At 42.2% G+C, this 23,067-nt stretch overlaps 1 protein-coding gene across 2 annotated transcripts in view; it reads left to right on the forward strand.

Moving 5' to 3' along the window:
• The window catches only part of LOC117450950 (mitochondrial import inner membrane translocase subunit tim16-like), a 112,625-nt gene that overhangs the window by 28,304 nt on the left and 61,254 nt on the right, over positions 1–23,067 (forward strand). For both annotated transcript variants that reach the window (XM_034088991.1, XM_034088988.1), the window contains exons 8-9: positions 5,261–5,344; positions 5,906–5,988. In XM_034088991.1, coding sequence (XP_033944882.1) covers positions 5,261–5,344; positions 5,906–5,988 — 167 coding nt within the window. The remainder of the gene's footprint in view (positions 1–5,260; positions 5,345–5,905; positions 5,989–23,067) is intronic.

The following is a 23,067-nucleotide window of genomic DNA, read 5'->3' on the forward strand; positions in this document are numbered from 1 at the left end:
TAATCTCAACACAGATTATCTCTTTGGAGGATCTGCCACTATGCTGTGTATATAACACTGGGGGAAGTTGGAAAAATAAGCACTTGATCTTCCAGCACTCTAAATGAATTACAGCACCGCTGGCACTCATTAAAAACTTCCCCTCTCAATTCATCTGATACACAGAGAGATGGAAGGACGGACCGAAAGAGTCAGAGAGAGAGAGAGAGAGAGAGATAGAGGGAGATGCAGATGCAGATATTGGGATTGTTCCCATATGTGCATACAGACACCTGATATCCGTCCTGTTGGGTGAATCAACATTCTCCGTCAGTGACACAGATGTGCACTCCGTCTGCTGAAGTTCAGAAGTTAAAAAGCTGAGGGAGAAGGACAGAAGGAGATGGACTGATCCTGATTTGTTTATATTGGGAGAGGATATTTAATAGACTTATAAAACTGTAATTGGCCAGACTTCTGACGTTCTTCTTGTGTCTACTTCTCCATCTGCAAAGTGTTTAACTGCACTGTAAAATCTGCCTGGTGTCATTTGAGGGTTATTGTCATTATATTGGCCAGCAAGGCTTTCTTTTTCTTGTACTTTATCTTTCCCTCTTCCTTTTTATTTGACCTGGCTCATCAATTTTACCATTTGGTAGTAGGAAAAATAGTTTCCCACATCTTGGAGCAGACACCTGTGTTAGTGATATTCTTTTTCCAGATGTGATGTCCTTTCTTCAACTTCCTTTCTTGTGTGTGTGAGCCAGTCACTTAAAACAGGTGTACATGATTCTTTACACTTTCTTTGAGTATTTTGTCTAGTCGTGAACCATTTCTTTTCTTTCTGGGTGCATTTAATCTGCTTTGATTCTTTGTTTGACTGCTAAGGAAAACATTTGTCTTATTTTTCTCTCCGCTCTCCCTCTGTGTTGTGATCGATCTGAAGCATGTGTGTACGTCTCAGCCACAAGGAGAGGCGAGGGGCTTTAGGTGAATGGGATTTAAGTTAAATGTATGGCCGCAGAGGAGAGATACTATTTTGCAACATTTATATACACACGCACACAATCCAGATGTTGTGTCCTCTGGCTGCCCCCGGGCCGTTCCTATTAATATGGCTCTCTAACGGCTGCGTTACGCTACCTTAAGCTGAAACGCTGTTTATTGGGAAAAGGTGAGGCCCAGCACAAACCCCCAATCCTCTATTGGACTTTAATCGCTCAAGCTGCGAAGCCCTGATGACACCTTGTCAAAGAGCTCAAAGCAGCACGTGCCTTCATATCCGGATGACATCATGGCGGTGTGATCTGTGTATAGCTGTCTGCACTGAGCCGTCAGGTCGGCTCATTGGCCTTCAGCCCTGAAGCTGGTTGGCGCAGGCAGCGAAGTGAAGGCCTGAGGGATGTTGTAATGGCTAAGCCCGTCTGATCCAGAGATGGTTCACAGAAAGGTGATTTATTTTCAGTGTTGTTGTTTTTTTATTGACTCCCTCAAGGAGTAATTTGTCTGTTTGTCCTCCCTAATCCATAGTCAGGTTTAAAGGCAGGATAAGGATGGCTGTGTTTTGAAGTTCTTGAAGAATCCTTATTGCCTTTTTAGCCAGACTACAGAAATGGCTTCAGGGATGGCAAAGCTGTACAGTCAGTCCATCCCTTTGGAACGGACTGAAATATCGGATGGATTGTTAGGGAATTTGGTACAGGTATTTACGTCCCCAAAACAATGACTCACACATACTTTGGTAATCCCATGACTTTACCTCCACAGGCAGGTTGACATTTGAGTATTAGTGAAATGGTATGTACTGGATGAATGCAATGAAATGTGGCAAAGATATCCTTGGTGCTAAGAAAATGAATCCTTTATGACTTTGGTTATTCCTTTACTTTTTCAACTTTTTTGAATTTTATATTTGAACCACTACTGGAAGGATCCGTTTATAAATGTGGTTAACATGTCCTTGTTACCTTTTAGAATTAATTCTAAAAACCTTGGTGATCCCTTAAACTATTTCCTGTTGTCATTGGTTTAAGATTAAAATAGTGCTTTTTTATGACCAAATATCTGCCACACTAATGCTAAAAACGTGTTGACTAAATGCTTTATTGTTCACATTAGTGTAAATGTGTCTGTAAGTGTTGTTAGGTACAGGTATTCATATAAAATAGTGTAATGGGCAGGTAGCAGCAAATAAGTTATTTAAAGAATAAAAGAGCACATCTGAAAACATCTTGAGTTTGAATCTTTGAATTGAATACAAAAACAAATTTCCATGAACTAGTGATTATGTTTTCTTCTTTTATCTTATTACAGAGTAATGATGTAATGGGAAACACAGACATCACGCTGAAATACTTAACTGGTACTTCGCAACAATAATTCTGATGCATGACTGAATATAGAAAAAAAAGTGATGATGCAGCATTTGTGCTGTTTACTCTTGCATGCTACATGAACATTATTGGCCTCTCAGCTGCTCTCAGCCAGAAATATGAATCAGGCGCCACATGTTGCTCCTAAAAGCAGTTCCAGTGTCGAGCAGACCCTGGGCAGATTAAAATAGTCACAGCTCAACTCGTTCCTAGTTTGGTCAGAGTACCAACTCTGCAGTGTCTTGCCCCTGAAAGGAAATGGGCCAGTGGTGCTGCCGATGAACGGCTCCATGGCAATGAATTATCCCCGTGTCTGTTTATACCGTGCTAGCTTTAGCCTTCTCCTTCCCCACTCTTTTCTGATCTATCGCATTTTTGGAGGTCTTGGTTTACTCTGAGCCTCTCTCATACATCTGAGCTATTTTTCTTCTGACTCACTTGCAGGGACTTATCAAGGCATATATGAGTTCAGGTATCTGCCAACTGCATACTGGCTGACTGCAGGCAGAGAAATGATCTTGAGTCACAATTTAAGTGTTTATTCAACCGGGACTTATTATCAACTCTGTCAGTACTCTGGTAGCATAACTTCAGAAACGTGTTTGAGAGCCAGGTCAGAAGAGTGTTTTCTAATCCCTCTTAGTGGATAAAGCCATTTGGACGGCCGCACACAGGGAGCCAGAAAACATCTGTATTGCATAGAGATGGTGTCAGATAAAATGCTGGTATGGACTAAGACATATCATCCCTGAGAGAGGTGCAGAAGTGCACATCTGAGAACTTCCTTTTTAAAACACTGATATGATGTTGGTATGTGTTCTCTACATATGTAACAATGTCAAGTCCCCTCATAGCTGAGGACAATACATTGGGTGTGAACCATAGACTGTATAGACTGAACCCATAAACCTGTGTGGCCCATAAATACAGATTCATCTAAATGCTTAGGATTTATAGTTCGTTCTACTTCACCGACAAGGACCGTTCCAGCACAGGAGTCCTGGCCTGAGCATTACACGGAGTGGAAAAGGCAAACATTTTGGAAAATACAAACCCTTCAAACTCAACTTTTTTAAAAAAGACGATTCTTTCTATTTCTATGTATTCAGTCTAAAGTTCCAAAATCAGCACAACAAACTGTCAAACCTAATGGTCACTTATTTTAACATATTTTAATTTGTATATATTACTCAGCATTGCTGGCAACCACGGTTGGAACATCAATTTTGAAACACGTGTGCTTCCTCAGTGCCCCAAGTGGCTCCTGATCAAGAAATGATTCATCCTGAAATCGCTGCCTCATTTCTAAATATCTAGATCTACTAAACAAGATACTTAAAGTACTCACATGGGGAAGGGAGTAAACTTCAAAAATTCCCTTTCATTGAAGTCAGTTTAACGATGAACGCCCTTATCCTCATTTGAATCTGTCTCTCAAACTCCTGCTCATCAAGCTAACATGTGTGTCTGTTATTGTCCGCTTTCCGAGAATTTGGGAAGAGAAAACTGCGCTGAAAGGTTTGATATAGACTGTTTAAAGGAAACATAATCAGAACCTCCGTTTCTCCCTTTCAGCAGTCGATTCACAAACCGCTTGGCCAAGCATGTGGCGAGAGTGACGTCAGGAAGGAAGGAGATTGAATTGGGGTTTTAGTTAGAATTGACAGGGCCCACATGTATGTGTCCCTCTACGTGGTCTGGCTTGATTTAATAGTTCTGTTCGTCCCTATTTGTCCAACTGTTCGCTTTGGTTGTTGATTTGGCATGTGTCCATTGAACTCCGAGATGGTTTTACGTTAATGGAGGTTGTATGAACAGCAGTGCTACCCTGTAACCTACCCCATGTTAAGGGGTGCAACATGGCAGCTCAAGTTCTTTCCATTTGTTTTTACAATTTGTCATCTGAGGCCATTTAAAAGTGACAGGACGAGGCAGCAACTTCTGAGTGTTGAGCCTTGGAAAATAAGCCTCTGTCCTCTTGCCATACGCAGATGTCCAGCCACACTCCTCGGGGTTATTGTGGCCATAAAAATGACAACAGTAATTTGGGCAGACGAAGCGGTCTAAGGGGCCAAAGGAAACTGTTCCATGGAAACTCCATTTCTGACCTCCGTGTCTAATGGGAAAGCTCAGTGTAACTGTAGTATTAGTACACAGATTCAAGGGGCTCGCTGACTGACTGACACATTACACTAAGTACGGACCTGAGGGTAAGCTTTAAAGAGCATGGTTTTAGGGATTTTTAAAGCCCATGTTACTTAGAAACCACACTTTTAAGCAGTTAAATGCCTTAAATTCATCTTTCCTTTCCTCTTGTACTCGCCCATTATAATTACAAGACATCTATCGCTTACATGATTTCTTTACAAACATACACATTCTTTCATTTCAACACCTGCAGTTGTTTTCAGCTGTTTCCTCTGACAACATGTGTGTTTTGCATCTGAAGACCACCTACCAAACCCAGCGTGGCAGTGCTGTTTTGACACATATTCCCCATGGAAACGACGGAACAAAGTCTCAGTACCATGAACAACACACACAGACGTGGAGTCACAGTTTGGTAATCCAAGCCGCACTTGGGGCAAAAGTCACCTTGTCTCCTACATCAACAATAACAAGCGCTCCTTTCATGGGACAGGTCCTGTTCTGTCCAACCACAGGGATCTGTCAGAGGCACCAGGGAATTGTCCTGTTTGTCATCCTTCCTTTCTGTGTCTTCTTCTCATCCCTGCAAATCATTCTCTCATCATCCCCCCCCCCTCATTATCTGTAACTTTACCTCCAGGTTATGTTTAAAGTCAAGGTTCATCTAGAGACATTGACTTCAAAAAGTTAGGATCAAGAAGTCTTCTAGAATACATTAGTCTTATTTTGTTGTTTAAAATGTTTCACTGTTTGTCCCGTAGAGTGCCAAGAGCCTTCAGAACAACAAGGACTCCCGCATCCTGTGGGCCAAAGATGACTTTCTGCTCACCACAGGCTTTGATATGGTGAGATAAACTCATAGCTTATTAAATCTGTTTGTATATCTTGCATTTACAAAAAGATGGGTGATAATATTTATTGTCAAATGTGAACTTAATATATAGCAAGAGAACAATAACAAGTACATGTTGCAAATGCAAAAGAAAACCCTGATACCAAAAGATCAACAGCAACTAAGTTAAGATGATATTTGAAACAAACAGTTAACATTTTTTACCTTTTATTTTTACAAAAGTTTAACTTGATTTTTGGTGAAATGTCTCTATTTTCTAAAAGCTCAAAAATATTTTCTTCAGGCATTATCATTTTAAAGTGTGAATTTCTCCTCACTATATAGTGCAATCAAAAACACGATTAAATAAAATATGTCTACTATCAAACACATATAGTGTGCAAAAATCTATCCATGCAGTGTATTGTGTTGCCTTTACTTCTTTATAAATGAGTGAAAATCCATGACGAATCATCTTAAGAATTCACAGTTTCATTAAGTTTGTTTAACCTGATCTGTTGTTATTATTTGTCATGTTTACAGTACTTAACTTCTCATATTGTTGGGTGTGTAGATGCGTAGTCGGGAGGCGAGGCTTTGGGACAGCAGGAAGCTGAGCTCTTCAGTCAGCTCGGTGTCGCTCGGCGTGGCCAGCGGGTGAGTACTGCATCAGTGTGCAGCCACTGCCCCCCCATACAGTCATGACGCTGACCTTCTTTCAATTTGATGTCTGTCAGCGAGATGGAGAGGTCATGTGATGCTGTTAAGTGTGACTGTGTGTGTGCGATACAGTTTGTGTGTGGTATGTAGATATTGCTGATTTACATATATTTAACGATATCAGGAGGGCCCTTTGCACTGCGGAGCTTGATAAGAAAGCAGACCTCCCAGAGCTCTGTCACTGTCCCTCACATTCTTGCCATTTCCTGGGTCAGCACAGAGACTTCTATCCTCTCTCTGTGTCCCTCTGTGCATAATCCCGGCAAAGGGTCAGGAAATAGCAGTACACACATCAACACTTCTCCCTTCAGTTCTGCGCTGTCATCTCTACTGTTGACCTTCTCCGAATGGCCCAGTTTATTTTTCCAAACACGGCTGCGGAGGGCCGGAGGAGAGCAGGAGCGTGGCTGCACTCCAGAGAGGAGAGGAATGGAAGCATGGAGGAGGGAGAAAGAGGAGAGCGAGTGGGAGTTCTCTTTGTCACTTCCAACTCATGCATTTTAGTGCTATTATTAACAGGTTTGTGGGCCAAGTCATTCTAAACTAAAGCAGACCGGACTCTGCCTGGCAAGTCAGCACACTGTGGCAGAATAAGTAAAGCTATTATCGTTATTATTGCTGTGAATAGGCAGATACAGTAGCTGCACAGAGCTCTCTGTAGTTCGCTAGCTAGGAATCTACGTCTGTTCTTTGGCACACCAATTTGAGAGTCTGTATCAAAGTCATAGTCAACTTTATTGTCAATCTTTCAGTTTGTGAGTAGAGACAGAGAGATCGAAATACCTTTTCCCACAATCCCAAATACAGAATACAAATATATATAAAAATATGTATAGAAATATGTATATATATATATAGTATACACAATCAACATTTATACATATGTACACATTAAGACATAAATAAAAGCACAACAATCAATATATACTAAATAACAGTCACTTCAATATCTTTGAGAAATGTACATTAGTGCAAGACTGTCCATAGCAGTGTCGAAAGTGTGGTGCTGGATGTGTGTGTCTGTGTGTGTGGGGTGTTAAAGTCCAGGTCCTGTATGTGCCCATGTTTGGTTGCAAAAAGGATCAGAAAGTGTGAATATGAAAGTACTTTATGAGTAGGGTACAGTTTTTTTTTCTATCCTAAGTATACCATAGGGAATCGGCATATGAGGAATGTTATTGATTTTTCCTTCCTGTGTGTGTGATGAATGTTTAGGAGTTGACACAGCGGGGTTCTAACAACTTCCACTGTCCCTCCTCCCTCTGTCCTCGTGCTCACCACTCATCTCCATTTCCTCCGGTTCCTCCTTCTTTTGAGTAAGACAGATACTTGCCTGTCTGAGTGCCCCATCTGAATCCATCGCATTGTTCGGTGCCAGCATACTTTCATGGAAATTCAAGATATCTAATGCTACAGTTTTTTTTCTCCCTAATACCAAAGCAAGACTTTTTTGTGATGTTTATACTAGTGCAAACATCCCCACTTAACTCAGCACATCAGGAAATGGGTTTCTGGTAAAACCACAGAAAATAGTGTTAATTAGCTAATTTTATTGTAAGGTTTGTCTGCTCTAGGCGGAGGAATGTTGAAGTTTACTCAGGGTCTGCGGCCCTGTTTAATGGCCTGAACGATGACACAACTTGAAGAGAATGTACCAGCAATGTGAGGATTTCTACCAAAGTGTCCCTCTCATCTGGTGACAAGCTGTTAGGCATTCCTGATTCATTCCTACTCAGCCTCCTTCTAGTTTTCCAAATGTCCGTCCATCATATGGGAATTATTAGATACCATAATAGCGCTGAATTTGAGAAAAGTCCTTTGGTTTCCTGTATTTTGATACTAGTTAATTTGATTTATTTTGTAATAAACATAATTGATGGGGTGTGTGCCGAGCACATCTGCAGTTTATCATGCATTAATTCACTTCAATCAAGCTATCGTATTACGGGTTAAGAGAGTGATCACTCCCAAGGACACATCCCCTCCAGATGCTTGTAGACCAGCACTGACATAAAGCAGGTAGGCAGTCAAATGACATGCGAGGCCTTGGCCGCCATTGCCATTCTTCTTTCCCTCTTTCTTCTCATATCATTTTCTTTGCCAAAATATTTCCTTGACCTTTCTTTCTCCTAACTCTTCTTTTCCCCTCTAAATCTCTCTTTTGAGCGTGAAAGATATCTGCTAATACATCCTAAGTAACTTTATAATGTATATTCTTTTCCAAAGCAGCAACTTCTGTGTTTTTTGCCATTTCTTTCTGGCTGACTGTACTCGACAAAAACACATTTCTGAAGTTTGTCTTTTGTTAAAAAGGCTTGTCAATGTTGCAAAGTTGATGACAGCTTAAACCCCATATCATCCCCTTCTCCACATCAATGATTGTATCCTTCCCCCCTCCTCCTCCTAGCTTCTTTGCTCTGTTTTAATGTAGCTGCAGCATTTCCCAAGGTCCTGTCTGGGCTTTTTACCAACGCTGCTGCTACTGGACGAGGCACTATTATTGTCTGCTAATCTCAACAGTGGAAAACATCCAGATCACTGTCAAGAACAAACGAGGCTTCAGGAGTTACATTTGGGTGAAAACGTAATCAAGTCTTCTCATTTAATCTACAGTAGGCGACGGCCAAATGCTTTACAAAGCAAAATAGCTCCTGTGAGGTATGTGTGCAATCAGAAAGTGCTGATAACAGATGCCCTGTTTCTAGGCAAAGGACAAGGTCAAACTGTTTATTTCTGGCTATTTATTCAGCCTGTATCATTTTTATGAATGTTGATAAAGAAGCTGGGGAAACAAAGGCTTGTGTCTAAGCCTCCTTCCACTCATTCTAGCTACAGTGCATTGCAATTCTCCCTTTACTGTGTAGTGTTTTAGGCATAGGCACCATACTTTTCTGTCTTTCAGCCTCTGCATTGCGTTATCCTCAAGTTCCCTTTGGCCTTCAAGGCTTTAATTGTTTATACTGCTTTTTCATCATGGTGGTTTTCCGTAGATAATTTTGTTTTAGTTCAGCATTGCCTCAGAGCGTGTCTGCCATGCAAAACGAAGCAGCCATGACATAGACAATATGTAATAATCAAAAGGAGACCTTGCCTCAATTCTTCACTGTGCTTGATGGATTGAACCGTGCCAGCAGAGGAAGCTCAAAGTCAAACATCCATAGTGGGGCATTTCCTCCCTGTCATGTTAGGCCTGAGGTGTATATAAAGATGGATTTGTTCTTTTTTCTTGCCTGTTTTTAATTAAAATGGCCATGGTAAACATGGTGTGTCTCAGGTTAGCTGTGCTCGTCCACGATATTCAGTAGGACTGTTTTCTTTGGAGTGTCACAACATAAAGAGGCCCCGGAGCATGAGCCAGTAAAACGGGGTTGTGGGTGGAACATCATTTGGTTGGAGAATAATGGAGGGGGAATGTTTTTCTACTTGGTTGAAGTTGAAATGGAGACTGAAAAAGTGAGGGATGGAGGGTGATGATGAGCCTCTTTAACTGTGCAGAAGTAGCTATTACTGTATGCCTGTTTTCCATACAGATTTGGACCTTGGAGAACAGTGTGGATCTCTGTGTACCGTTCTTTCCCTCGTACTCTCCCTCTATAAACCTAATTATAATAATGAGTTTAATTGGGCCTCTAAGCCAGCTGCAATCAGTGAACTTTACAACCGGGCAGGATTGCAACCAGCTTGCCGTGTAAATGCTTGATACGTCACGATAATTATCCACGCGGTTTAGCATCGACACTCACAGATTCACTTCACTCTGCATTGATACAGCTAAGTCTTGATGATGTGTGTCTGTAAAGCAGCTTGCAATCGTGTCATAACGCTCTCTCCGAGGGTCAGTTAGATCGAGTTCAGCATGAACTCGAATCTGCGAAAAAGGTCTGGCCTTAACCCCTGTAATTATCCTTCTACCTCAAGCACATGAACACATACAAGTGGTCACATGTACACACACACACACACACACACACACACACACACACACACACACACACACACACACACACACACACACACACACACACACACACACACACACACACACACACACACACACACACACACACATATGCATCTGCTATAACTCCTCATCAAGGTTGCTCTGTCTTTTTTCTGGCATGAGGCTGATTAAAAAAGATCACTCTAACCTGTTGCCCACCTTCCTGCCGATTGGAGAAGACATACGCCTGTCCCAGGAAGAGACGACCCCAATGTTTTTACAACCCAGGTTATACAAAGAACTCGCCCTCTGAGGCAAGAACTGCTGACAGACAGTGCTGCTAACCGAGAGAGAGATGTTTTGCGGTATATGCATGGGAGCGCCCCAGGTGTGATGCACCCTACTGACTCTCCACAAGCTATTCCTGCATGTTTTTCTACCAGGGTCGTGCCTGGGAGCAGGCCCCAGTCATTGGGTGTAATTGAGCCAAACTCCCTTTAATCAGATGGATTGAGAAGAGGCCTGTGCTCCAGAAAGGGAACCAGCCTTTTTACAGAACAGTCCCCCCCTTTCTCCTACCCTGGCCTAGGCGTTTTAAAATCAGTCCCAGATGAAGGCTTTCCTGTGGGGATTAGGTGCAGCTGCAGCATCGCTAACCAAACCCGACCCAAAAAAAATTGCCACAGAATGTTTGAACAATCATTTGACCTCGCTACTTTCTCAGAGTTCACTTTCTAAGAGTGAACAGAGCTTTGTTGTATTGGTCCAGCTCGAAAAAGTCATGTTTGAGGTGGAGGGAGAGTTAAAAACTACAAAATGTTAGGTGATCCTCAGGGTCGAGTCGACATTTCAGTTGCTGCCCCCCCCCCCCCTCTCCAGGATGGCCTTGGGGGAAGGGTACGGGGTAAAGATGTGACCGCACACGTTCTGTCAAAGAACCTGAACTCTTCATTCTGACAGTTGAAACATTGGTGTCTGGAATCGGTTAGTCATTTGGGGTTTGTGATTCAGTGGAGGGGGGGTTTGACCAGGAAAAGAGGTTGAAAAAGGAGGGGGAGGGAGATTTTGCCTTTAAAATCTTTTTATATATCGTCTCTCTATGAATTGTGATGGCCTTTTAACGAACGCTCACGTGGAAACCTTCTTTTGTTCCATAACACCTCATTGAAAAGTCATCAATTCCCCCATCATGCACTGTGATAAACTGAAAAAAAGAAAATGTCCTTTTATTCCTGCTAACCTGCCAAAGTTCCAGCTGCTATCCTACAGTTAATCCTTTTTTATCCTTATCTAGGCACCTATTAGACCTTCTGGCTTTTACCACGTGTCCTCTCATCTGTTGCTTCTTCTTCTTCTCTGTCCCGCAAAATAAATGAAAGGAAGTTGCCGAGTTGTTGAAGGTGCTGGTGTCTGGGATTCTAATTAAGTGTTTTTTTTTTAAGCAAAGCCCTAATGGAGCCTCTCAGATCTGGTCAAAACACATGGAAGTATGTGGAGTGTTTGGCAGGGGATATTTAATATAATTCACAGAGGGTTTTCATTTCATCCCGCAGGTATGTGCTCAGCACTCCAGGGATCAGAAGGACCCTTTTGTGTGAACTTGCCACAGAAGGAAAAATAGAAAAAAATCCTTCCCTCCCACCTTCAGTTACCTCCTTCCTTCCTACCTCCCCTTCTCTTCTTCCATTCACCTTTATTTTCCTTTATGGTTTGGATTATAATTTCATGCAGACTAAACTAGAGATGTTGAGGGAAGCTGCGTCAAATTGCGCGACAGTTGAGCAAGTCTTAATGATGTTAAGGAAATTGCACAAATGACTCAAAAAGGGCTTTCTTTGTAGATCCAGTCTGTCCCAGTTTTGGAGTTTGAGGCAGTGTCAGACTTCACCTTCCATCCTTTACAAAAACAGAAGCAGAGTTGCACTTGCAGCTGCAGATATAGCTTTTCTTTAACATCTGGAAAAATGTATTTGTTCCCCTTTATTAAAAATGCCAATAACATCTGGGATTTTTGCCTATACCAAAAGCCTTCACACATTCCAAGTCCATTTCAGCACTTTTCTCCTTGCTTTGTGAGGTAGATATCCAGTAACCGAGCACCTAATAGAGATGTGTAGAAGGCTGGTAGGATCAATGCAATGGTATGCTATTTCTGGAGGCAGATTTATGGAGATTTTCCAAACCAGAGTAGCTTCAGAGTGAATGCTTTCCAAGCCCTCTGGTATCTTTTTGCCTTTACTTTAATGTCTACTGCATTCGTTTGATTTAATTCCTCGGCCTTTCCTCTCTGTCTTTCTGTTTTATGCGTTTCGTTTGTACTTCACATACTCTTTCAACACACGCATGTATTTAATAAGACTCATGATTGTCCCTTTCACGAGAATCAGGCTCCGTGGCGCGGCAGAGCTCCCGTTTTTAAATCATGCCTCGCTTCTGGACGCCAGCCACCTCCTGGACGTCTGCCACCTCTCTCTGCTGTGGTAGAAAGAGCAATTTGAGCGATGGAGAGAAGTGTGTTTCCCATTAGTAGATGGTTTCCTCTGCCCTGCACCCCGCCCTGCAGCTTGGCCCCCTCTGCTGCCTCTGGGACGGCTGCAGATTGGCAGCATGTCAGGGTTCACCTCATATCCTTACAAAGAATAATACAGGTACAAAGGGAGTGATGGAGCGACTGCGTTATTAATGCACACAGACAGGCCGAAGTTTCTCCTCTCCACATCATTCATAAATGTACGGAGATAAATAGGCACTGCAAAATTGCACATTCCAAGATGAAACCAAGATAAAAGTTGTGGTAGTTCTAGCAACATTTAAGTCCATTTCATCAATAGCCGCCACATTTGATGTTGTTTTGGCTCTCTGATCTCCCATAGTAGATGTTTTAATCAAGTATTGACTTCACGTTTGTGTCTCTCCAATCACTTTTCACGCATTGGCTAAACTTCTGAGCAGGCTACATGTTTCTGCATTCATCTTGCAACATCTGTCAGAAGTGACCAAGGTAACATGCCACCTCCCTAATAACAGATGAAGTGACATGTTGATCTGGGCCTCATCTGTCCATAGCAGTTAGCTGTAGCTCATGTCTTACTCTACTTGGGCAAACTTTAACCTGCCTTTTCTATCTTTGAGATGGGGATTTGCATATTGTTGAAAACTCTCATCATGCCGACAGTTCTTTAATCCTTTATAATAATTTGTTGTTCTTATTTAAATTGTACTAAACCATTGATTGTTATACCCAAATTGAGATTGTTAGCTACAACTCCTAGCCTCCTAAAGGAAGGAGCGTCCTAAAGTTGAGACTCTCAAGACTGTCTTACAATGCATGCATTAATGATGTGAAACGCACCTGCTCAAGAAACATTTGAGCAGCCAATCATCCCATAATGTTTGGTTCTTGGCACTTGAACACTATGGTCCCCGTTTCATTTCAAAATCAGCCAAACAAAAAATAAGTGACGCAGCCAATACTGATACCAAAGCTTATCTCATAATATCTCAGCCAATCGCTTCTCACATATGCTAATGGCATGTGTAACATCAGCTCACCACTCAACCACATCTGGCACAAAAGCAAATCCAGCCCAGCTTTCTTTCTTTTTCGAGTTTGAGTGAGCAGAATTTTCCTTTAGTTTAATGGTAAGAGCAGGCTAGGTGGATTGTCTGCTCGTTGTATTCTCTTTTATGATCATGTTTCCATGATAGAAACCAGCTATCCTGGGCCCGTAATTGGCAGACCTGCCGTCTGAAAAGGAAACTTGAGAAAACAGAAGGAAAGTCTTCCTCAAAGAGACTTCCTGATTGGTCGGTGGCAGGTGGGCCACATGTGCTCCTGGCTGCTGTCACCTTCAATGCAGGCCCTATTTGTCTATCCAACTGTGGAAAGATGTCTGTGGCAGTGAGTCAGGAAAAATATGCCATGCTTCGTTTAATGTGAAAAGTGCTGAGGCATGCCATTGTGTGTGTGTGTGTGTGTGTGTGTGTGTGTGTGTGTGTGTGTGTGTGTGTGTGTGTGTGTGTGTGTGTGTGTGTGTGTGTGTGTGTGTGTGTGTGTGTGTGTGTGTGTGTGTGTGTGTGTGTGTGTGTGTGTGTGTGTGTGTGTGTGTGTGTGTGTGTGTGTGTGTGTGTGTGTGTGTGTGTGTGTGTGTGTGTGTGTGTGTGTGTGTGTGTGTGTGTGTGTGTGTGTGTGTGTGTGTGTGTGTGTGTGTGTGTGTGTGTGTGTGTGTGTGTGTGTGTGTGTGTGTGTGTACACATGAGTATTTCTGTTAACCGGTAATATGACTGGATGCTCTGGTGCCTCACTGTGTTTAAATTGTGTTGAGGCACCAGAGGTTGAGACAAACAGGTTGAGACAAACAGGTTGGTGAATATTGTGTGGAGAACTGGGAACAGCATCACTGCCTGTTGGATTTCTCTCGTCTCTTTTGAAATGTTATGACAACAAAAGCTGCTCTGCACCTGCATGGCCTCTCTGTTTTACCGTGACAGGTTGTGTGTGCGCCCCTGAAAGTGCACTTGGCCTAAGAAGATTAAAAAATGTCATCAAAATGTAATTGGTGGGAGAGTTGAGGAGATGATGGTTGCCAGGAAATAATTTCCCCTTTGTGCATAGCAAGGTAGAGTGGGAGAAGAGAAGAAAAGATGGAGGACCCTCAGGGGGAACCCCAGTTGGTCTTTAGTCTGTGTGCTGTTGAAGAAACCTCTGTGGACCTTCCTCTTCTAACATTACTTATTTCAGCGAGGTCAATTAGTCAGTCAGCTATTGTGCAAGGCTTTGTTGGCCGGGGACTGAAGAGTTGGGGACAAGTGGGACGTAGAGTGTCGTAAGAGTTGGGAGTGTAAGCTCTCTATTGTGCCTTTGCTGCCTTTGATGTTTCATTCTCTCTACAAGAGATTAGGGAAAGCAGACTTCATCCCGATTGTAGATGTTGATGTTTTTAGTTCAAGGCATCCTTATTACAGTCGAAGTCTCAATTTAGTAGCTTTTATATTGTGGTGTTGCTTCGATCATTGGTGCAGGCAAACATACATACATGGATGATTGTGTAGTGGTTGTTTGCTGTCTCCCATACATTCTGTGGATTTGCTCATCCACAGCGCCCATTGCCAAAGTCCCATTCAAGTGGTTCCGGTTATTTTCCATTATCCATAGAAATGCATGGGGGGTACAGGCCGATATTTGGCAACGCCATTAACTCCAACATAGGGGCACTCTTCCAGTGCACTTTGAATGTGTGTGTTGAGGTCATGTGGGGCGCAGGTGTCTCTCACACAGCTGCCCAACCATGAGCTGGAGGGGCTGCTTTCTTACCAGAAAGCAGTGACGTGCACACATACAAGCATGCATGCATTCTCGCAGTACATGCAACACTGTCATACACACATACATGTCTGGACCAGTCTTATTTCTTCGCCTTTTCAGCACACCTAGACCATTGCCAAACAGGATTCATCTTCGCTCTGGGAGATTTGACAGGTGGAGTGACATAAACTTAATCATCCGTGTCGTCATTAAGCCATGCATTCAGACGTATCATAGGTCATACTTTTAACAAGGCAGTACACTTTAGAACAAATAGTGTGAGTTACACTCTTTCCCCATTTTTCAGTCTCTCATAGATCGCTTAAATGTAGTTACGTCACTGCAACCTTAGATAGTTTACATTGTCTTATCTCTAGAATTATTCTTCTAGTATCTTCTTTTCTTCCAAACCAGGAAGGAGGAAGTATTTAGCCACTGAAAAACATTCTCAAATTGATGTGCCTGCTCAGTTTTGAACCTATGTTTACCGTATCATGCTGTTTTTCCTTTTCGGTGGGTTTCTTTGTGAGCCAGCTGTGAGAGTGAAAGAGCAACTTCTTCACAAAGCACCTTAGACAAACATGTTTGACCAAAAGACCAGCCCAGAGAAAAGGGAGAGGCCCAGTGGCAGGAAAATATTTAAGGGACCACTTGTTCCTTAGAGGCCAAAGGAACAAAGCTGGAGAGCTGCTGGTTCTTTCACTCTGACCTGCCTGGGTGGTGTTTTAGAGGAGCAAGCCTTTCATCAGCACTGGACTGAAAAAACACTGGCTTGATGAACAAATGGCGATGGAAAAATAGTACACACGTGCGCTGGTGAGGTGGCCTGTATTATTCTTAACTTTTCTCCTCACATCCTGGCCATCAGGGTGCTTCCACGGTCCACTGCTGCTGTGAAGCTGTGGGTCTCACAGCTGTGAGCCAGCAGGCCGCGTCTGTCTCTGCACGTTAGCCACAAGCTAACTACTGTGCAAACTAACACACATGCAACACATACAGCAAATTCAGTCATTTGTGTCTTTTTAAAAACAACATTTCTTTGTCTATTATTTTTTTCTGTTCATTTATAGTTAGAGGGATACATTGTGTCAATACCATATTTTCTTGAGCAGTATTTTTGTAAGTGTTGCTCTCTAGTTTTTCCCCCTCTTTTATTAGATAACAACTTTGAACATTGCATGCTTTCTTTGTCTTTCTCATCAAATATGGCAACATCCAGAGTTTGACTAGGGACAATATTCATGGAAAAACAAAGCTCCTATCTGAGTGATTTTCTTTTATTAAGAAAACTGATAATCTTGCCTTTAAATCTTTCACTCTTTTTACTTGTACCGCTCACCTACCCTGGTTACAAAGCCTTTATTCTTTAATCCATCCTTTCCACGGCCCTATATGCAATGCTATGCCCATTCCACCGTTGCTGTTATACAATGTGTTCTTCCCTTTCCCTCTGTGTTTTGACCGTAATGAAGATGGGGGATGTGAGACGTTGAAACTGGAGTGGAACACCACTTCCTGCCAACCACACACTGCAGAAACCAAGATTGTTAAAAGACACAAGGTCTTTGAATAACACCCGAACACGCGAGCGGCACCCAACCTTTAATCCACAGTTGATGGAATAAGTCCCATAAAAATAGGTGGAAACGATGCTTAGTGAGGCAGAAAGAGAGCAAGCCAGGTACTACTGAATGAAAGAAAGATGAACAGTGGAAAGAGGGAAAAAAGGTTGGCTGCTGGGATGGAGTTGGCACCAATTGCTCTGCTCCTGACCTTTAGTGGGTTTGCGTAAATTATATCCCTTTTAGAGGGAAAAAATGTGGTGGTTGAACTGGAGACCCCCTTCCCCCGTGCCCCCCTTTCTCTTCATCTGTCTGCAGTCATTTGTATTCTTTTTCAGGAGAGCTCCATTCATCTTTCAGATCCCTTCAGTCCACATGTCTCCCTCCTTATCTTCCAATATTTATGTCTGTGTTTAATGAAGTTGTTTCTCTCTATGGTCATACCATAATAACTCCAGTCCTATTTTGTCCATCCAGCACCATCCCAATGCATTACTTTGATGTCTTTATATCAGCGTCCTCCTACTCCTCTCTCTCCCCTCCCTCCCTCTCAACAGTTATTTTCTGCTGTGCATGGAGGACACATTTAACTTGTGGTTGCTTGGGTAGTGATGGCTATATTAGTGGGGGGTCTGGTGAATCGCTACCTTCTCTGGGCTTCTTGCTGGCTGATGCAGATTTTCCACTAAAGGGTGAATCCATCGTCTCGGGGTGCTCAGCCGCTTTGCCCACAGCCCGGGCTGGCAGGCACCCACACAGGCACGCAGCGTTTATGTTTGTCTTGTGTGGCGGCTAGTGTCTCTCTGTGCAGTTGTGACCATAGCAGCACCCAGCCTGGCACACAATCCTCTCTCTCTCTCTCAAAGAAAAGCCCTCTCCAACCTGGGCTAGGCCTGGACAGTTGTAGGCTGTAAGTGGCCCTGGCATCTGTCACTGTGACTGGAGCGGGCAGAGGTCGGCTGTGGCTGCCAGTCCACATTCTGAGGCAGTGAAAAGCTCAGGCCATCCTTTAAGTAGCGTACTGGCGGTTTAGCATGTTTTGGCTCATGAAATACAAATTGTGTGTGCTTTCAAAATGACTGTCTATAATTTTCCGAAGCTTACCATTGACATGTTTCAGTCCAGCATGAAAATAAACTGGCATGGACTTGATTCCAGATAGCTAATCCTTGGCAGGGATAACTTTTAAGTTAACTTACTTTTTATGTGAAATATGTTGTGTTGGTGCTTTGCAATGTAGCTGCAAACGCTAACATTTCTGACATCTCTTTCTCTGAGATTTGGGACCTAAATGTAATGTCAAAAAGCACTACACTACTGAGTTGTCTGGAAGAAGAACAACAAAAAATATGCATCTAGACTTTAATGAAAGAAAAACCTAAAATAATTACACTATCATTTTGATAACCTATTTTCATTGTTGTCTTTTGGTCTTGTTGTCAAAATAATTAAGTTTCAAATGTGCTGCTTTTTAATTGTTGGCAATTTTCTATATTCTTATTTTGTAAATAGTTTGAGCTGACAGTTTTATGTAGCCTCGATCATCGCCAGGATCTACCGTTTTGATAAATACTATTCATTTCAAACAATTTGGAGAGTAAATGTAGAGTTTGACGAGCTAACTTGTCAGATGTACTTATAAAGAGGCTTTTAACACTGTTGACGTCAGATGCGTGTCTTTGTCCCTGTTTAGCCCCGACTGCTCAGGATATGTAAACCAGCATCCTAATTACCAGACAACCGTCTGTAAAATCTTATCCTGGTCTGCTACTCATTCACCAGCTCACTACTAATCAGCACCTAGACACTTGTGGCTGTCCAGACCCTCCTTACGGACAGGATTAGCAGATCAACATTTTGCGTGTTTGAGTGTAATGACTCACTCGGAATAACACCCCCTCCCTCTGAGTATTATTAGCTGGTAGAAACAAACAGGTGTTTGTTGTCCGGAAGTTGATTGTCCATTCGTGCAGAGTTGGAGTTCACATGCTGGGGTCAGAGGTCAGGTGGCCTCAGCCCTGTGGCAGCAGGATGTTTGAGACGGCCATTATTATCTGCCAGTGAACACTTAAGTTTGGGCTTGATGTGTGTTTGGGGGCAATGGCATTAGTGTGACTGATGTGGATTGCTGAAGTCAACCTTTGTGCCAGAGCACATTAGGACTCTGTTCAAACCTGTGCACTCGCACAGTTTGACACGATCTTTTAACATGCCTATTAACTGGTTATTCCTCTACATCCTTTCAATATTTTCTGTGATATTATTCCAACTTGTATCAATGAAAACGATGCACGAAGGCTTACAAACCTACTTGTACATCTAATCTACTCAGACACGGGTGTCCCATCCTCTAAGTCTTAGAGATGCACGTAAATCATGCTGTCTACTGCAGAGACACCATGAGCACCTACTGTGATGAAAAGGATTACAGGCACATAATCCGTGCCTGTCGCCACTCACCACACACACACACACACACACACACACACACACACACACACACACACACACACACACACACACACACACACACACACACACACACACACACACACACACACACACACACACACACACACACACACACACACACACACACACACACACACACACACACACACACACACACACACACACACACACACAGTGCTACAGTAGAGTAGAAATCATTTAAAACAGTTCATATAATACTAGAGTATTCGTCATCTAAGTGCAAACAGTTTCAAACTTCATGAGGTGGTGTAACTTTATTTTTCAAAATGTGATTTATGCCTACTTGCATTGGTGTTAGTAGAGCTAATAATATGAGTGGAATGTTTCTTTTCACTTGACCGTACCCGTAATATGCCCACCCACGTTACAGCATAGCTCGGCTAAGTTTGAGATTACACAGGAGCTCCAGCCACAAACAGCGTGGATCTGCAGATGTGTGTACACAGCACAGCCGCGATGCAAGTAGAGCTTGAAAGTTAGCGCAGGATGTGTACACAGCAGTGTTTGATGAATGTCTTCTGGTGTCCAAGGGGGAAAGGATCAGAGGCCTGATCGTTGGCCTCGAGGCCTGAGCACGCTTTTTCCCCATCAGAGTGCTACTCTTACATTTTGGACGTTGCGCTTCAGCTGTTTGACAATTAAATGTTACTGTCAGTCTGGAAAAATGACAGATGGAGGAATAACATGGACAACAAAGGGTTTTAGAAGAAAAATGTAGATGAGGGTTTCCAAGTCATACCCGCCACTATGTTCAGGTCTATAAGAACATGAGACATTGTATTCTGTCTTTAATATAGTTGCTTCTTAAATTAGCTTCTGTTTACATGAAATGTTGCAAGTTTGAATTCAAGATCAGTTTCAGGACATTCTGTGGTCGCCTTACATAACTTTTATTATAACAATTACATCATGATTTAAAATCTGTAATTGCAACTATAGTCCGCCGACATATTTAGCAACGGCAACAAGGAGCAGCTGCAGTGAGATTAATACACAGTAAATAATGCCTTCATACCACGCAAGACTCAACATCTGCTTAACTAAACATTGCATTGCATTGCACTTTTTACAGCATACCACAAACACAACCATAGATCCCTCTGTTTAACCTTCTAAGTGTAAGTCATTGTGTGTTTATACTGAATGTTTCTTTTGCTGGATCAACAGAAGGTTTGCTGATCTGCTGAGATAATATAAAGTGCTGAGAAATATTGCTTGAATAAGTACTGGGGACTCTGCCAAACAGGCTGTGATGACGATCCTGTCTTACTGACCCCACCTTAAGATGGATGTGGTCCTTGCTGTGACCAATGAAAATTGCGATGACTTTTTAGATCACAAACCCAATGGTAATTTGAATGCTGTGTCCAGTCACATCTGTCAAAGGTGAACGAGATGCTTTGAAGTTATATTTGGCATTTTCAATCAAGTTGCATGCAGTACAGCTGTTTTTATATCTCTGTGAATTTGATTAAAGATAAATAGAAATGACAAAAACAAACTGTGACTTTAGGCAACCCAGAAATTAAGACAGCTTCTGTTACACTTGCCTCTTATTTATTTTGTCTAGGGACAATTTAAGTAGGATGTGTTGAGGTTTTGGGCCCCCGACAAACACAAAAGCGTTTAATTAAGCCTAAGGCTTGCCAGACGTGTGGCAACTGTTACTGCTTTTGAAAACCTGTGGAATTCACCACTGAGTTTTAAAAACTGGGCCCCTTGCTTGCCTCTGGTGTTTCTAACTACTGGCTCCATGAACAACTGCTCAGACCTTCATCACTTCTCATCACGGCTGTTTTCTTACAGAGGCCATGAGAGGTAAGCAAAGGGTCTCCGGGCCGGCTGACATCCTGACCTCTTAGCTCTCATCCCAAAGAGACCTGGGAATTGTTGCCCTCAAGGGAATTCAATTTACAAATGTAACTCTTATTGTCAATGATTTGTTATAGATATTCCAAAATCTGAAAAAGGACAGAAACATATATCCTCATGCCAGTACAATTGAAGAGAGCTACAAGAAGATACTCACATGTGCTTAGTTGACAATAACTGGTTTTGATTAGTTTAAACGATAGCTATATGCTTGAGCTACTAGGTTAATCTGCCAGGCTTGGGGAGCTTATTTGTATTTCACGAACTCTTGTTTGATTATGGAACCGTTTTAAACAAATACATGCTATAGTATTTTTTCGCCTCCTGCACCCTTTTCACCCTCAACCACCTCCTCTCTGTCCACTACCGCCTCCTCTCATCTTGGTTAATACAGTATTACTCATGTGCTTATGTTTTTCTGAATAAATACAGTTCCCCACCCACTGCCCCTCCATCCATTCCTTTGAAATGAGAAGCACACTTGCTGGTTGCTAGCCAGCGGTGACAGGCTGTCCTGTTTAGGTGCTCTATAATTCCATTGCTACCTAGTGCGCGCCCACACGCACACACACACTCGCGCACTCACACTCACACACACGCATACACATACCTCTCGTCAGTACATTTCCAAAGACGGATATGCTTTTCTGCATGTGGCCCTGCTTGGTCTCAGCCGGTCTCAGCGTCCCTCCCCCCCCCCCCCCCCTTACATTTCATCATCACTCCACCTTTTTAATTGGGTGTAATTGTTTCCATCCTATCCTTCTTATCTTACAACATTTCTTAGATCATCCCTCTCTATTTTCGGTTTCCTCCTTTAAGTTTATATTTTGCTTTGTGTATTTCAACAGAGCGTGCTTCGGGGAGCTTGAATTTTTTTCTATGTCTATAAACCTAAAACCCACCTCAAATTTGTTTTTGCTCTATAATACTTTACTTTGGCTCCTTCCTCTATATTTCAATTACCTTTAACACAGATTACTTGTACTTAAGACTTTAAAATACATTAGGCACTACAAAAAAAGGAAGCAAAGCAATAAATTAGGTTCTTTAAAAACTTGACACGGTAACTGAGGTATCAGTAACAAACAAAAGTTGTTGTTTTTTTAGAAGAGAAGCTAACATTGCCATGCCCTGTCCTCCATCTGCGTCTGACTTAAAGTTTATTAAGAATACCTTTACATATACTGTATGTGAGGGTAACTTCTTATTAAGATTAGCTGCAATGGGAGCAACTTTTTTGAATCGAGTATTTATAACAGCATTTCTTTATGAACAGTATTAATAGAAATAAAAAGACAAACTTTCCCTTGTTCCAGCTTACTAAAGGTCAGGATTTGGTACTTTTTTCTTTGTCAAAGGTGAATACACAAATGTATTGACAGGTTTATTGTAGTTATTGGTATAGTTGAACATTCAAAACCACGGACAAGGGATGAACAGACAGAAGAGCCTATGTGATAATGTGCTCAGGTTTCTCTGCAGATGGTCAGTGTTAAACTCTTAACTGGTATCATTGAAGCCTTGGATGCTGCAACAGAAAAACAACCAAATAGGTATAAGATGAGCCCCCCTCAGCAATAGACGTGATCCCAGAAAGTTGATTAGTTGACTATATTTTGCTTACTGTAGGCCATTGGTCTTGACCAGCATAGACCCATATTTGCACAACTGTATAAGCCTGATAACCCCTATTATACTTTATTTACTTGCCATCTTACATTGTCTATTTTCTAGTCTGAAATGATAATGACGGTCAGCATGTTGGGAGAGTAAATGATGGAAAAATACACAAATGGAAAGCCTAGAATGGGAGAGAATAGGGGAAATCACACATTTGTTTT

This window comes from Pseudochaenichthys georgianus, chromosome 8, assembly GCF_902827115.2.
Source record: "Pseudochaenichthys georgianus chromosome 8, fPseGeo1.2, whole genome shotgun sequence".
Lineage (NCBI taxonomy): Eukaryota > Metazoa > Chordata > Actinopteri > Perciformes > Channichthyidae > Pseudochaenichthys > Pseudochaenichthys georgianus.